The 15,556-nt window shown below is 35.6% G+C and overlaps 1 protein-coding gene across 9 annotated transcripts in view; it reads right to left on the reverse strand.

The window, feature by feature from the left end:
- Nucleotides 1–1,734: 1,734 nt before the first annotated feature.
- The window catches only part of LOC102687423 (serine/threonine-protein phosphatase 2B catalytic subunit beta isoform), a 39,705-nt gene continuing 25,883 nt past the window's right edge, over nt 1,735–15,556 (reverse strand). For 2 of the 9 annotated variants that reach the window (XM_015347561.2, XM_006630742.3), the window contains 4 exons: nt 13,840–13,921; nt 10,225–10,322; nt 5,963–5,992; nt 1,735–3,242 (listed from right to left, as the gene is read on the reverse strand). In XM_015347561.2, the coding sequence (XP_015203047.1) occupies nt 3,064–3,242; nt 5,963–5,992; nt 10,225–10,322; nt 13,840–13,921 (389 nt within the window). In that variant the 3' untranslated portion in view covers nt 1,735–3,063. Of the gene's footprint in view, nt 3,299–5,962; nt 5,993–10,224; nt 10,323–13,839; nt 13,925–15,556 lie in introns of all 9 variants that reach the window. The other 7 variants (XM_006630741.3, XM_015347559.2, XM_006630743.3 and 4 more) reach the window with 5 other exon arrangements.

The following is a 15,556-nucleotide window of genomic DNA, read 5'->3' on the forward strand; positions in this document are numbered from 1 at the left end:
GTTGCAAATTGCATTGTATGTAAACAGATTTTTTAAAACGTTTTTATCATTTTTGTCAGCCGAAATAGAAAAAAGTACTTACGGACAAAGTTGTAAACATCTGCATAAAAAAACGAACTTGTTATCTTTTCTACATATAAAGTTTATATTTACATTTTTCTATATTTTTTATTTATATAGGTATGATTTAAATTGGCATTACATCATATACTTTAGAGTTAACAACGGAACATACAGATCTTAGTTCTCTCTGTCATGGCGTCATCCTTTGACCAAGGTCAAAGCTTGAAGTCTATGAAATATCACTTCTAGATTATCCAGGAATAATTTAATAATTCAACCTGCATATCAGTAGTCCTATTATAATGTCCTAAATTATAATAGTTTTATGAACAGTGGTGTCTCTGCTTGTGCCACTTGTTCAAACCAAAGATCAAGTAAATCCAGCAATTCAATGGAAGATGACAGTCCTTTAGAATTATTTTTTATTGAGGTCATCTTTTGTAGCCATTTTTGGTTTCCTTTTCATTTTAAGTGGAAATTGGAAAGGGGGGGGGGGGCGTAGTAAATGGAAATGCACCCATTTTCTATTGCTTTTCAGCACATAATTCATAATTCAAACTGTTGGTCTCTTGGCATTAAGGTACTGAAAAATATATTCTGTGACAACTCTTCACACTCAACTGTGTCCTTGGAATGTCTGATCCTTTGTTTCTAGTTAACGTGATCCTAGTAGTCTTTGAAGATGCTGGGGTGAGTGATCATCAAAATACTGGTCTATTAGTAAGTGTAGAAACTGGCCCTAGGACAAGCTAATGAGTTTATGGGCGTGAACTGGGAGTTCCACAGCCTACAGTATGTGAGGACAGAATTTTAAAAAGGATAACGAATAGAGGAGACTTGAGAAAACGGTGTGAAACTGCTGCCGAGAAACAGGGGTAAGTCTTAAAGCACGGGTAGTATTCCAGGTCATTGCTTCTGCATTAGTTTTTATAACTTCTGTTACGAATTTAAGGTAAACTTGGGACACGATACACTTCACACCCTGAATATTTTTCATAAAACTTTGTAAGTGTGTTAATACTTATAGAACAAAATCAGAAGTTTAGTTAATATACTGCAGCACAAATTAATACTCTTTCAACATAAACAGCAGTAAAAAGGAAATGGTAAAGGATTTGGATCTGATCCAAACCAATGAAAATATAAAGGAAGGAAAAAAGCTAAAATATCAAGTCAAAATTAGAAGGCTTGTGCTGACTTCAAAATATCTTCGACAGCTTACATATTAGTTTATTGGAAAATTGTAATTATTCTATTTCACAATTAATTTTCCATTTAGAATTAAATGTACAGTGTTATTTCACTAACAATCGTATGGTTTAACCACACCTTGCTGAGACCGTGAGGCAAACAGCATGTTTGAGGTAGGTCCAAATCATTTGAATATGTATAAATCTCTTTATTAAAGGGAATATGATATACAGTAAATTTAGCCTTTCATTGTAAAAAAACAAGTAAAACAAAAAAGTGAACAAGTAAAACAAAGGTTTTCCAAATGTATCACCAGAATATGTTTTGATTTTGTTCACCAGAACTAAAGCTACAGTTTAAAACAAGAGTTTCAACTGATAGTGCACATATTCCTCCTGTCAATTCAAGAACAATGTACTAACAAAATAGATATCAATTATACTCAGAAAAAAATCACAGAAAGAATTCCACACAATTGGATTAAGAGCAGCTGGTCACACAGATAATTTATTATGTACTTGTTTTTTTATAAAATAATCAAGGAGAACATAACATGCATGCTTGCTTTAGACACTATGTACATGTTGTGCATCAGCGCAAATAAGAGATGGTTCTGGAAGAATATAAAATGATTTAAATTATTTTTCAGGGGATGAATAACAGATCCAATTTTACATGTAAAACAAAAGAAACAATGGGAAAATACAACAGAGTTCAGAACATTTTGCTACTACTGTAATTGCCCAGTCATTCACCTCTCAAGGCTTTTTTAAAGTAAATTCTTAGGTTCCACTGGAAAGAAACATTTGCAGAAGGGATAATAAGTGTTTGGATTTTGTGAAAATGTAATGGCATTTTTCAACTTTGTAACTGTTAATTGGGAAAAAAATCACCCCAAATAATATTAACATTTTAAGCAGTTTAAATATATTAATAGTAAATAAACTCTACAGCATCAAAGCCTATAGATATTTCTACATGGTTATCCATTGGCTTATGTTTACTGTACATAAGTCTATGCAAATTAAAACATGCATACACAAATTACAGTCAAGGTTCACAGACTTGATATGAACACAAATTTGTAATGCAAAAACACTGGACTATTTTTTAAACTGAAATAGGCCATACATATTGTAATTAGAGGTCTTTAGATTAATATTTCTAATATAGTCATAATCTTTTACATTAGAAGGGGATTTATCACTTTATACATAATTGCATTTTCAAGTAATAAATATTCCTTTAGAAAATATTTCAACTCAAAAAAATTATAATACATAATTAGTGCCTAGGAGGAATACACCTGAGGTCAGCATGTTGCACATTTTAACAGCTGAATTTGATTTTTTTTGGCATTTTGTATAAATATCTAAAACACATCTATAGCTTCTGAATGATTTAAAGATCATTCCATCTGAACATTTCAATTTTCCTTTTAAAGACGAAAAACAACAATAAATAAAGGTTAAGCACTTAGCAACTAGGGTTGTATTTGAAATTTTGTTAAATTACCTACCCCACTTTTTGTCCGTTAGGATTGCATCAATGAAAGCCAGACTCACCCACTGCCCATCTGATCCACTGAAACAGTCCATCATGCTCACAAATATCCACCCCCCCTCTCCTTACACTGGCTGGTTTTGTAGTTGAATGTTGGTTTAACTTTATTACATATTCTGCATGTCGCACATATCAGTCAACAATGCTTGTTAATTCCTTGTCTCTTGAGCTAAAGCTCTGTAGAAGCAGATACCTAAATAATATATAAATTCAGACATGAAGTGTGCAAAAGAGGACTTGGTGTAGTCACTGCACATTATTGTTGTCAGTCCCATTGTTTTCAATGGCATTCGAAGGGCTTATTGTATGAATACCATCTTGCTGGAGGGCATCTCTCCGAGGGGGCATTCTCTCGTTGATCCTGTCTAAGCCTTTCGCCTCTTCAAAGCTGCAGATTTTATGTTGCGGCGAAAATCCTCGGATCGCTTAACAAAATGCAAATCGGATGAGTGAGTGATGGAAAGGCAGTAGGAGGAGGAGACTGGGGTAGAGAATGACAAAACTCAGTATGCAAGTCAACCTGTCCAAGAACTGATTAAAAAAAAGTAAGCTTAAGGTTATCTTATTGTAAGCACTCAGAAAAAGGCAGTGTCAACAGAAATTTTACTTAAAGAAAATATTTGCATTATTTCAATGGCTGTGTATTTTAGGGGCAGCTTGGTTACAAACATACTGCATTTCCATAGGTACATTACCTGACTTTAAAGTTTGAGTATGTTGATGGCATAATGCCCTCAGCGACATACATGTATGCTGAAACTATGACCAACTACAGCACCATGTTACCAATAATATTAATGCAAAGGAACAAGTAATAGGTTTATTCCATGCTGAAAAAAAGAAGAGACAAAAAACACGTTTCGGCCGTCCAGCCTTCTTCAGGTGTGGAATAAACCTATTACTTGTTCCTTTATAGCCTACGCATGCTGACGCAGCTACCCACCTGAACTACAATAATATTAATGATGCGTATTATGCACACAAAATGCATACAACATATTACACATCACAAAAGTGCAGTCTTCTGTAAAAAGGTTTAACTACTGTATAGCCTACATACTGTATATTATATATACATACACATGTAGTACTGGGTTCATAGCCATTGTAATGATGCAGACAAAAACACAAACCTGTAACAGATCTCCAGGAGATTAAAAGAAACGTTGATCTATAAGTTATGCTCTACACAAAAAATACCTTCCAACATTCACCACTATCAGCCTTTTTGTGTACTTGCCCTAACTGAGACCTGTGTCTGAGTGTGCAGGAACAAGCAGTAGCAAAAGGAATAAATATACACATTTTTACATACGACAATTTATGTTGTTTTTATGCCTATCATACTTGGAATACATCAAAGTTATTTTTGTTCTCAGGGGACCCTTTCACTTAGCAATTAGGAAAAACTTACTACAAGGCCATTCACAAATACAAGTTATTTCATCCTGAAACAAGCACATTTTGTGTCTTACAGCGAGTAAAAAAACCATCATCAACAGCAAATGTTTTTTGAAATACCAAAATACTTTTCTAAATTAAAGAATAAACTGTCACTAAGCTGCATGTTGGTTTATTCTTCCAAACATATTAATACCAGAACGCAAAATTAGAAAAGTTCACAATAATACCAAAACTAAACATTCAAAACAACTCAAAAGAAAAAAAAAACAAGAAAGCAAGTCTATTAACCTTTTCTTTGTTAAAGGGTACTCGGAGTTTGGAGACAACTACAAATGGAGCATAGTGAATTATATTCCTAACAAAAGCTGGATACATCCCATATACTGTAACTAGGACATGTGCCTAATGGAAATGTAGTTCATGTCTTTTTGTGAAGTGGCAGCCCCCAACACATATTATGTAAGATTTTTACAAATATGTTTTTTTTTAATCTTCATGTTCACAGATGCATACCATTCCTACTGTACTTATAAAATAACTCTGTGACACTTTATTACACTACACATTAGATTGGTTTCACCAATATAGAGAAAACATTTTGCATGTTTTATGAGATCTTTACAGTGCAACTTAAGGTGAGAAAGAAAAAAACAGTTATTTCCTTAACTAATAGATCAGGAAGAGAGTCGAGAAGATATTACATTACAGAACACAAAAATAAATCATTTTAAATTACATGAAACTTCTGAAAAACTGCTCACATGCAGGAGTATCAAACAGCATAAAACAAAGTGAAGCATTTGGATAATACATGCAAAGAATGGGGCAGATAAGGAAAAATCTCAAGTCATCAAACTGTTGTTGACATCACTAGATGCAAGCAGAGATGGTCAGATTAAATGAACTTTTGAATTAGTGTATAGCTCTCCAATTCAGTTTTATTTATTTTGTAAAATGAAAAACAATTCTTGAACTTAAGTTGGAAAAATAATTTTTACTACTCAAGTTCATAATTCCCTATTTGAAGCCTTACTTCTAGGAAACAGCTGTACATTTCAAAATATATTGCATTCGCTCCTTTCTTAAAGGTCATTTGCCCCCAATAATCGCTGAAAGTTTTAATATAATACTCAATGTAAATCATGCCAGTCAATTTGAGAAAGACTTCCTGTAGAAATGCTCATACTTCTAGATATTGATTTTGGACCATATGGGATACTTTTAAATTGCAAAATGGAAAAATCTGGGAATTGCAAGTTTATTTTAATTTAAGAAATAAACAGCTATTTTGATTTCTCTCTTCCCATCTGATCTTACTGTATGTTAGACTGACATACAGATTTCAAGCTCAATATATGGATTTATAGATCGTTCCAGTATCCTAGTTGTATTAAGGAATCATTTAAGCACTGATACTTAATTATTTACTTAAAGAATCAAGTAAATACACATTTGATTATAAAAAGATCTTATACTGGACAGCTCTGACAACACACTATTCCAACCAAAAGATTCATTTAATTGTTTTTCTTTTTACAAAGGCAGAAAGAAGTTTATAGTTTTGCTCTTGGTATACCAGAATAGAACAATTACCCATCATATTCTGCTTAAAGTAGTGCTAATCAATTGGGAAGTGACAGATCACTGGTGGTGTAAATTCACACGCAACCCACAAAAATAGAAAAGACCACCCGCTGCCCACCACCACAGATCTGGGCCACAGACAGACACTGCAGCATACCTTCATCAGCCTCTATTGCCTCAACCGTGGCTGTGAGCAGACGCATGCAAAGATGAATGAGAGAGATGCACAGTGTAATATCGCATATAGAAAGAAAGAAAGAAAGGTCAATCTCGTCAATCACAAACACTATCCCACATTGGCTGAACAGCATATGCAGCTTTGTATTTTAATATAAAATATAATAAAAATGATAACCACATCTACCTTTGCAACTGGTTGCTGCATAAGGATGTTGGAGATCTTTTTTTATGCCATCCAATGACACACAGGCAAATGGATATTTTGTTTTTCTATTTTAACCAACATAGTTGAAATGGAGGACTTAATGTATACCTTGACTGCCTGGAAATTTACAGCATTTTTTTCCCTAGTAATCATTCAAATATTTATTCAGCACAATTTGAAACAGAAATAAAGGTTATAATCTCAACTAAATATAGATATGAATGTATAATGTTTACTTCCATACTAATTTACATTGTTTGAACATAAATGGTTAATTGTAGATGATTTTTTAAATAAACTATTTTTATATTAATTCAGATTAAAAATACAAATGCTTAAGTTTAATTTTATTATATATTTATTTCATTTTCATGCAAAAATATATGCACACACAAATAAACATTTGTTATTTTAACTCAATTACATTTTTAACACTCGCACGCAAACATTCAAACAACCACACACAAAGTTAAATATACTGTATATGTATATACATACCACAGATCATAAGTCTGGAAGTAACAGATAATATACAGAAGAACTAGAGGTTAGGAACATTTTAATAGATTTTTCCTCATGCAAACACAAACCATGTCCTCACCACTAGTTTTATCTTTTGAACATGATGGTACTGTATAATGAATTTTCCATTAAAACCATTTTTAACGAAGACAGAACTATCTGTTCAAAAGTGTAAACTATGAAGTGTTTGAGTGAGGAAAATATATTCAGCACCTCTAGATCTTCTATATACAGTGGTGCTAGAAAGTTTGTGAATTTCTGCAAAAGTGTGACCTAAAATGTGATCAGATCTTCATCTAAGTCATTAAAATAGATAAAGAGAACCCAATAAAACAAATAACACTCAAAATGATATACGTTTTCATTCATTTATTGATCAAAATTATCTTTGTTGGAAAAAGTATGTGAACCTCTAGGATTATCAGTTCAGTTAAGGGGATAATTAGAGTCAGGAGTGTCGATCAATGGGATGACAATCAGGTGTGGGTTTGAGTGGCCCAGCCTTATTTAAAAAACTTAAACCCTAGTCTTCACTACCAAAGTCTGGTCTTCACCACATAGGTTTGTGAACGCATGCCATGCCTCCATCAAAGGAGATTTCTGAGGTCCTCAGAAAAAGTGTTGTCGATGCTCATCAGGCTCGAAAAGGCTACAAAATGATTTCTAAAGTCTTTGGGCTTCACCAATCCACTGTCAGACAAACAGTGTACAAATGGAGAAAATTTAACACCACTGTTACTCTCCCCAGGAGTGGTTGTCCAACAAAAATTACTCCAAGAGCAAGGCGTATAATATTCCGGAAGATCACAAAGAACCCAAGGCTAACGTCTAAGGTCCTACAGGCCTCTCTTGCACTGGCTAATGTCAGTGTTCATGAGTCCATGTTACATCCCAGTGTGTGGTCTATGTGTGTTTTTGTTATGTTCCACACTTCTGACTTTGATTGTTCTCCCTCCCCCATTGGTCCACCATTACACCACTGTTTCCATACGACATCAACTTTAATGAGCTTCTTGATCAATCACAACTCATCTTATTCAGTATAAAACATGGAGGCTTTCAGAAGGAAAGGGCCTTTAGTTTGACTTCAGTCCTGCTCGCATTATTTCGCTTTTGGTTTTGCTTTGGCTTTGTTGGTTCGTTGTTTTGCTTTGTGTGTGTGTTTTCATATAGCTTTGGCTTTGTTGTTTTGTTGGTTTCTGTTAATCTTTTTGTACTTTCATGTTTGCATTATCCTTATTTTGCTATTACCTTGCCCAAACTTGTATCAACCTCTGTGTTCTTTTGTACCCTGTTACTTGTCTACTCTTGTTTGTATTTGTAGTTCACTTGTGTATTTGTGTTAACTTTTGTGTATAGAGTTAGTTCAGGTTGTTAGGTACATTTTGCACACACAGTTGATTCTTGTATCAGTCACACTAGTTTAGTACAGGTGAGTGCCGTTTGTCTTGTATGGTTTTGGGTAGTCAGTAGAGGTTAGCTAGGGTGTTGAAGACGCCGAAGACCGTGTGTTTCGGGTTTTCTTTTGTAGTCAGGTTAGCTTTCACTCACTTTCTTAGCCAGCTCCATTTTGTTTGTTATTTTCTTTTCTTTGGCACCACTCTAGTTCTCTTACCCTGTGTGTTATTGTGTCCAATTATAAACCAGTCACTTATTCAACTTAAAATCATCACTTTTGCACTGACCCTTGTTATCATGCTTCCTAGTCCCTCACCAGAACCCACCTGCTGCCAAAAATTATCCTAAATGTTACACCCCTTTCCCCCTAGACACTTGGGGTTGTAACAGTCCACCATCAGGCAAACACTGAACAAGAATGGTGTGCATGGGAGGACAGCTACTCTCCAAGAAGAACATTGGTGCCCGTTTAAAGTTTGCTAAAGACCAACCTGGATGAGCCAGAAGACTACTGGAAGAATGTTCTGTGGACGGATGAGTTGAAAATATAACTTTTTGGCTTAAATGAGAAACGTTATGTTTAGGAAAAACCAAACATGCATTCCAACATGAACCTCGTCCCAACCGTGAAACACGATGGTGGCAGTATCATGGTTTGGGGCTGTTTTGCTGCCACAGGACCTGGATTGGCTTGCAATCATTGACGGAACTATGAATTCTGGATTGTACCAACAAATTCTACCGGAGAATGTCAGTGTATCTGTCCGTGAACTGAAGCTCAACAGAAGGTGAGTCTTGCAGCAAGACAACGACCCTAAACACACAAGTCAGTCTACCAAACAATGGTTGAAGCAAAGAAATTTTGCGTTTTGGAATGTCAAAAGTCCAGACCTTAATCAAATAGAAATGTTGTGGCCGGACCTGAAGGGGGGAGTTCATGCAAGAAAGTCCACCAACGTCACTGAGTTGAAGCAGTTCTGTAAGGAGGATTTGGCCAAAATTCTTCTAAGCCGATGTGCGGGACTGATCAACAGTCACCTTAAACTTTTGGTTGAAGTCATTGCTGCTCAAGAGGGTCACACCAGTTACTGAAAGCATAGGTTCACACACTTTTTCCGACAAAGACATTTAATGATGGATAATTTCGATCAATGAATAAATGAAAAAGTATATATATATCCTTTTGTGTGTTATTTGTTTTATCGGGTTCTCTTTATTTTTATGACTTAGATGAAGATCTGGTCACATTTTATGAAACAATTCAAAAGGGTTCACAAACGTTCTAGCACCACTGTAGTATAGTATGTTAAATCTAAACTGTTGATCTGCAATGTGTACAATATATTATATTCAATTTTAAATGCTTTTGTTTTAGAAATGGATAATATTTTAAGCCAAGCTATGACATTGGAAACAGACTACATTTTTTGGGATATTGCTCCTCACAAGGATTGTACACACAAATAATTTAACCCCGAAAATCAAATCTATAAATGGCTACCACATAGGCAAGGAAAAAGGAAACTTTGGGTTACAGAGACATTTTAGGGAAGGCTGTTTAAAAAATACATACCACATTACACATACATGACAGAGGGCACAAACTTTGGCATAGATGTACCAGGGTATACAAGTCAGGCTGCTCACTTTAACCATATGTACAGAGACAGAACATATAAATACATACAATTACATACTGTATGTATTTTTCTGCTTTCTATCATACTTTTGTTAAGCCACAGAATGATAACACTATAAGAGGCAACACAGTACGTCAAAACACAAAACTACATATTTGTATAATTTGCATAATATTCTTTGCACATTTTATGTTCTACGTGAAGAGTACCTGGAACTTGGTGGGGAAAAGGGCATTAGCCATTACTGCAACTTGATTAAATAATTAATGTTTTATTTTCTTGTATACCCTGGCGTGGCATGCATTGGAAGTAGCCCCAGAAACATGTAAAGACTGCACTGACTTCAGCCACTAAGACAGGTACTGAAAAGCATAAGGAATTCCCAGCATGCATTATGTGTATTGCTAGCAAGAGAGTGAGACGTGCCCCAGTCCATCTGAGGAACAGCAAGCTGCAAGGAAGCATCATCATTACCGCTCTGCAGAGTCTGCCGTCCTCCCGCCAGAACCCCGCTTGGCAGCATCCCAGTCGGAGTTAACCCTTTCAGTGTCAGCACACTCTCACTTTCCTCCCTACGTGTACCAAGAAATAAGTAGCAATTACAAGACAAGAAGACATGTTGTGCATTGACATTGTAATCTGAGAATTACACCATGCACATTTTAACAGATTTGAAATACTATTCATCTAGCTTTTAGGCCACGGAAGTGACACTAAGTTATGCTTGCATCAGTACATATTTCCTGATCAGGGGTGAGTTTCCCGAAAGCATCGTAACGCTAAGAACATTGTAAACCCGATCTTAAGATTGATCGTTAATTTACGAGTGTTTCCCAAAACCCATCGTAACTAAAGTAGCATCCTTTGTAATCTACGTGCTCCCAGACCCACTCGTTAATCACTAAGTGCCTCTTAAACTGGCTACTTCTTGCGCCAACCTTAGCGACAGAGATCGCCAGACAGAGCACATTAAATTCAAGTCATGGGAATTCTCTGGAAATATAGAATACTAAGATTTTATATTAAGGATTTTAATATTTTGTTGTACTATGTAAGAGGAAATTTGAAAAAAGAACATTTATTTATACAGTAATTAATTTATTAGTCATCTTGGGTAAATTTCATATTCATAAGTCAAATGTTTTAATAATACTCCCTCTTTTAGTACTTTTGGGGTGGGGTTTAAATTGTATTTAAATTCCATAAAGAACGTGAAACATGTAACATGTATTACAATGTAGCGCCACGCAGGGCGGGCTGAGAACAGCACCTGGGGACTACCGGACTGTACATAGTGGGACGGAGGCTGAGATACAGTCTCTTCCCTTCGTGTGTGTGTGTGTATGTTAGTGTAGGTGCAGCGCTGTAATCCCTGTCCCTGTGTGTGTACCTTTCCCGATTCAAGTTAATAAATGTGTTGTTCAGCCCCATTCCCTGAGTCCCACGCCTGCTCCATTCCGTACTGAAACCCGCGGTTGATACAATATTTAAAATTCTAAAACTGTTTTATGTTAAAAAATAACAACATTTTTTTCTCATGAAACACTGTGATTCTTAACAATGGCAGCGGGCCAAAAAATATGGCTTTAAATCAAAGACGTCGTACAGGACGCATACACTGTCCACACAGTTAAATTTGGTTTTCTTTTACGGTCACTTATTTTCTTTTCTCTTAGAAACAATAAGGGTCCCATTTTGTGCCTATCTATATGCTTTCGCTTAAATGGTTGTTAAATTATAATGTCATGTTTGCTTCATATTCCTTTTCACAACTTTATTTCATCCCACTGAAGGACCAAAACTGACACCATATAATGAAAGTATTGTCAATCGATTGTTTTTCAATCGACTTGTGATGCTTTTTGCCAAGCGACATCAGGGGAGGGGTTAACAAAGAAGTACTTTATACTCGCTCGTTAAATGACCGATTAAGAGGGGTTTTGGGAAACCCACGAAAAAGTAGCTTGTACGTTACGTAGGTACATTGTAAAGTTGCTCATTAGTCTCTAAGATTAATCGTTTTCGGGAGAGTGCATGTGCTCTCACTATCTGCGCTGATGTAATGGATCATGTAGAAAATATCTGCCTTATTAAATTATTTTAATGTGTATCAGGATAACTGACAGCAGTTTTAAAATGTATAACTTTTAGAGTTAAACACTTAGCTAAAGTTAAAAGACCAGTCCAGTATCAATCAGATTTAATTAAGTTTAGCGCATCACTTACAGTGCCTTGCGAAAGTATTCGGCCCCCTTGAACTTTTCAACCTTTTGCCACATTTCAGGCTTCAAACATAAATATATAAATTTTTTATTTTATGTGAAGAATCACCAACAAGTGGGACACAATTGTGAAGTGGAACGAAATCTATTGGATTTTTGAAACTTTTTTAACTAATAAAAAAATGAAAAGTGGGGCGTGCAAAATTATTCGGCCCCTTTACTTTCAGTGCAGCAAACTCACTCCAGAAGTTCAGCGAGGATCTCTGAATGATCCAATGTTGTCCTAAATGACTGATGGTGATAAATAGAATCCACCTGTGTGTAATCAAGTCTCTGTATAAATGCACCTGCTCTGTGATAGTCTCAAGGTTCTGTTGAAAGCGCAGAGAGCATCATGAAGACCAAGGAACACACCAGGCAGGTCCGTAATACTGTTGTGGAGAAGTTTAAAGCCGGATTTGGATACAAAAAGATTTCCCAAGCTTCAAACATCCCAAGGAGCACTGTGCAAGCGATCATCTTGAAATGGAAGGAGTATCAGACCACTGCAAATCTACCAAGACCTGGCCATCCCTCTAATCTTTCAGCTCAGACAAGGAGAAGACTGATCAGAGATGCAGCCAAGAGGCCCATGATCACTCTGGATGAACTGCAGAGAACTACAGCTGAGGTGGGAGAGTCTATAGGACAACAATCAGTCTTACACTGCACAAATCTGGCCTTTATGGAAGAGTGGCAAGAAGAAAGCCATTTCTCAAAGATATCCATAAAAAGTCTCGTCTAAAGTTTGCCACAAGCCACCTGGGAGACACCCCAAACATGTGGAAGAAGGTGCTCTGGTCAGATGAAACCAAAATCGAACTTTTTGGCCACAATGCAAAACGATATGTTTGGCGTAAAAGCAACACAGCTCATCACCCTCAACACACCATCCCCACTGTCAAACATGGTGGTGGCAGCATCATGGTTTGGGCCTGCTTTTCTTCAGCAGGGACAGGGAAGATGGTTAAAATTGAGGGGAAGATGGATGCAGCCAAATACAGGACCATTCTGGATGAAAACCTGTTGGAGTCTGCAAAAGACCTGAAACTGGGACGGAGATTTATCTTCCAACAAGACAATGATCCCAAACATACAGCAAAATCTACAAAGGAATGGTTCACAAATAAACGTATCCAGGTGTTTGAATGGCCAAGTCAAAGTCCAGACCTGAATCCAATCGAGAATCTGTGGAAAGAGCTGAAAACTGCTGTTCACAAACGGTCTCCATCCAACCTCACTGAGCTCGAGCTGTTTTGCAAGGAAGAGTGGGCAAGAATTTCAGTCTCTCGATGTGCAAAACTGATAGAGACATACCCCAAGCGACTTGCAGCTGTAATCGCAGCAAAAGGTGGCTCTACAAAGTATTAACGCAAGGGGGCCGAATAATTTTGCACGCCCCACTTTTCATTTTTTTATTAGTTAAAAAAGTTTCAAAAATCCAATAGATTTCGTTCCACTTCACAATTGTGTCCCACTTGTTGGTGATTCTTCACATAAAATAAAAAATGTATATCTTTATGTTTGAAGCCTGAAATGTGGCAAAAGGTTGAAAAGTTCAAGGGGGCCGAATACTTTCGCAAGGCACTGTATATTGGGACATACACAAAGGTGGGAGGTATGTCAGATTTGTCCACAAGCAATTAAACAGAAATTACATTACTAAAATGCTGATCATGTTTATTGAATGGTAGATACCAAATATTTTCAAAGATATAAGAACATAAATTTATCAATTTTAGTTGAACAATTACACTGAACAGCTACTTATTTGTTTAGTGAAGACTGGATTATTATTCAACTGTAAATGGCAAAAGAACTGTCATACCTGAGCACAGAGAATACCCGGGCCATCTTGCCTATTGCTCGGATCTTATTTCTGATGATCTCTTTTCGGGCTGCAGCTTTACCTACTTTCAGGGGAAGAAGAAGCATCTCAAGCATGGGAAAAGGTATCATAATATATATGTCTGAAGAGTTTTTGTCATCACTGTGTCTATAAATTAACTAAAACTTATTGCAGCATTATGCAACTATAACCTGCAGAAACTACTGGGGATTGGGAGGAACTCTATAGACTACCTAGGACAAATTCCACTTAAATCTACCACATTTCACCAATTAAGATCACAACGTATTAATTAATTTCTTAAACCTGTTTATACCAGTAAAGTAGCCATAAGCAAACAACATACCAAGTAGTGGATGTACTGTATATAATGTAATTACACAAGCACACACAAACATTTGTCATTTGTGTGATAGTGGAGTGAAAGTCAATTTTTGTGAATTACAATTTGATTAAAATTATTGTGGTTACTGAAGCAACACTGAAGCAATTAGAAATGTTATTAATTCATAATAGCTCATTAAGCAAACATGAGAATGGGTTCAGATCATTCTGGTATTTCGTGCTTCATGATAGATACTTATACTTACAATTCATTTAACATGTTCAAAATATTTTGCATTGAAAACAATTTATTTAAAACACTCATAAAATACAAAAACTATTTACCTCATATAAATATACATAAACACACACAGTAGTGTCTTATAAAAGTACTAACACCTAATATACTGTGACTTCCTTGTTACCTACATTAATCACTAGGTATTTCGCCCTTAAAAACTGTGACTGCAGACAAACTTTAATTAAGTTACAGTTTGTATGATGAAGTTCTCTGCTCCTGTCATATACTGTATTGCTATTAAGTTTTTCCACATAATATGGTCAACTCAAATGACAAAGATATTTTTTTCAAATGGCACATATTACTAATAAAATGTGAGACAAATACATTTGGTAAAATAAATTCAGTGTTTTCTTGGAACAGTCCAGGTGCATATTTTAAATACAATATAAGGAATTGGCCATTTTTAAAGTAAACAATTAGCTGCTAACTATCAAAAATAGCTGGCTGGAAATACTGGGTTAGATACAACTATTTGAGAACAGCTTCAATTGTGGAACAAAGCAGCAAAGCTTTTGGAAATATTTTCGGTATAGTTAGAAATGCATGAATCAATTTTATATCTCTATACATAAAGAGCGATACATACTGAATGCAACATAAAACACTGTCTTATAAATACATTACAGCATTGAATTTTTTTCTTGGATGTATGTACATACAGTAGCAGTCAATACATTACAATAAATTACAGTCAATAATAGACTAGGTAAAGTAAACAGCCTTTAATTTAAATAACAGAAAGCACATGGTTAATAATTAAATCAATCTACATTGTACCGACTATAAATAATGTGTTCTATTTCACCAATCCTCAACAAGCTAGGTAAAGATCAGCAAAATCTAGATCCAGACCAAATAAAAACACAGGCCAACTGCAAAATTACAACTGCCCTTCTAAATTTGGTAGCGGGTACCAAAAGTAATGACTGGGTTTAAACTTTGTAAAGAGAAGGTTTAAGATTCTATCAGCCTTAAATTCAGTAAGGATTTAAAAGTTCAGAAATGTGCAAAAAACTCAAATACATTTATGTATTCTATTGACACAACATCTGAGGACTGTGAAAAAAC

The sequence above is a fragment of the Lepisosteus oculatus genome, chromosome 4, assembly GCF_040954835.1.
Source record: "Lepisosteus oculatus isolate fLepOcu1 chromosome 4, fLepOcu1.hap2, whole genome shotgun sequence".
NCBI classification, from domain to species: domain Eukaryota; kingdom Metazoa; phylum Chordata; class Actinopteri; order Semionotiformes; family Lepisosteidae; genus Lepisosteus; species Lepisosteus oculatus.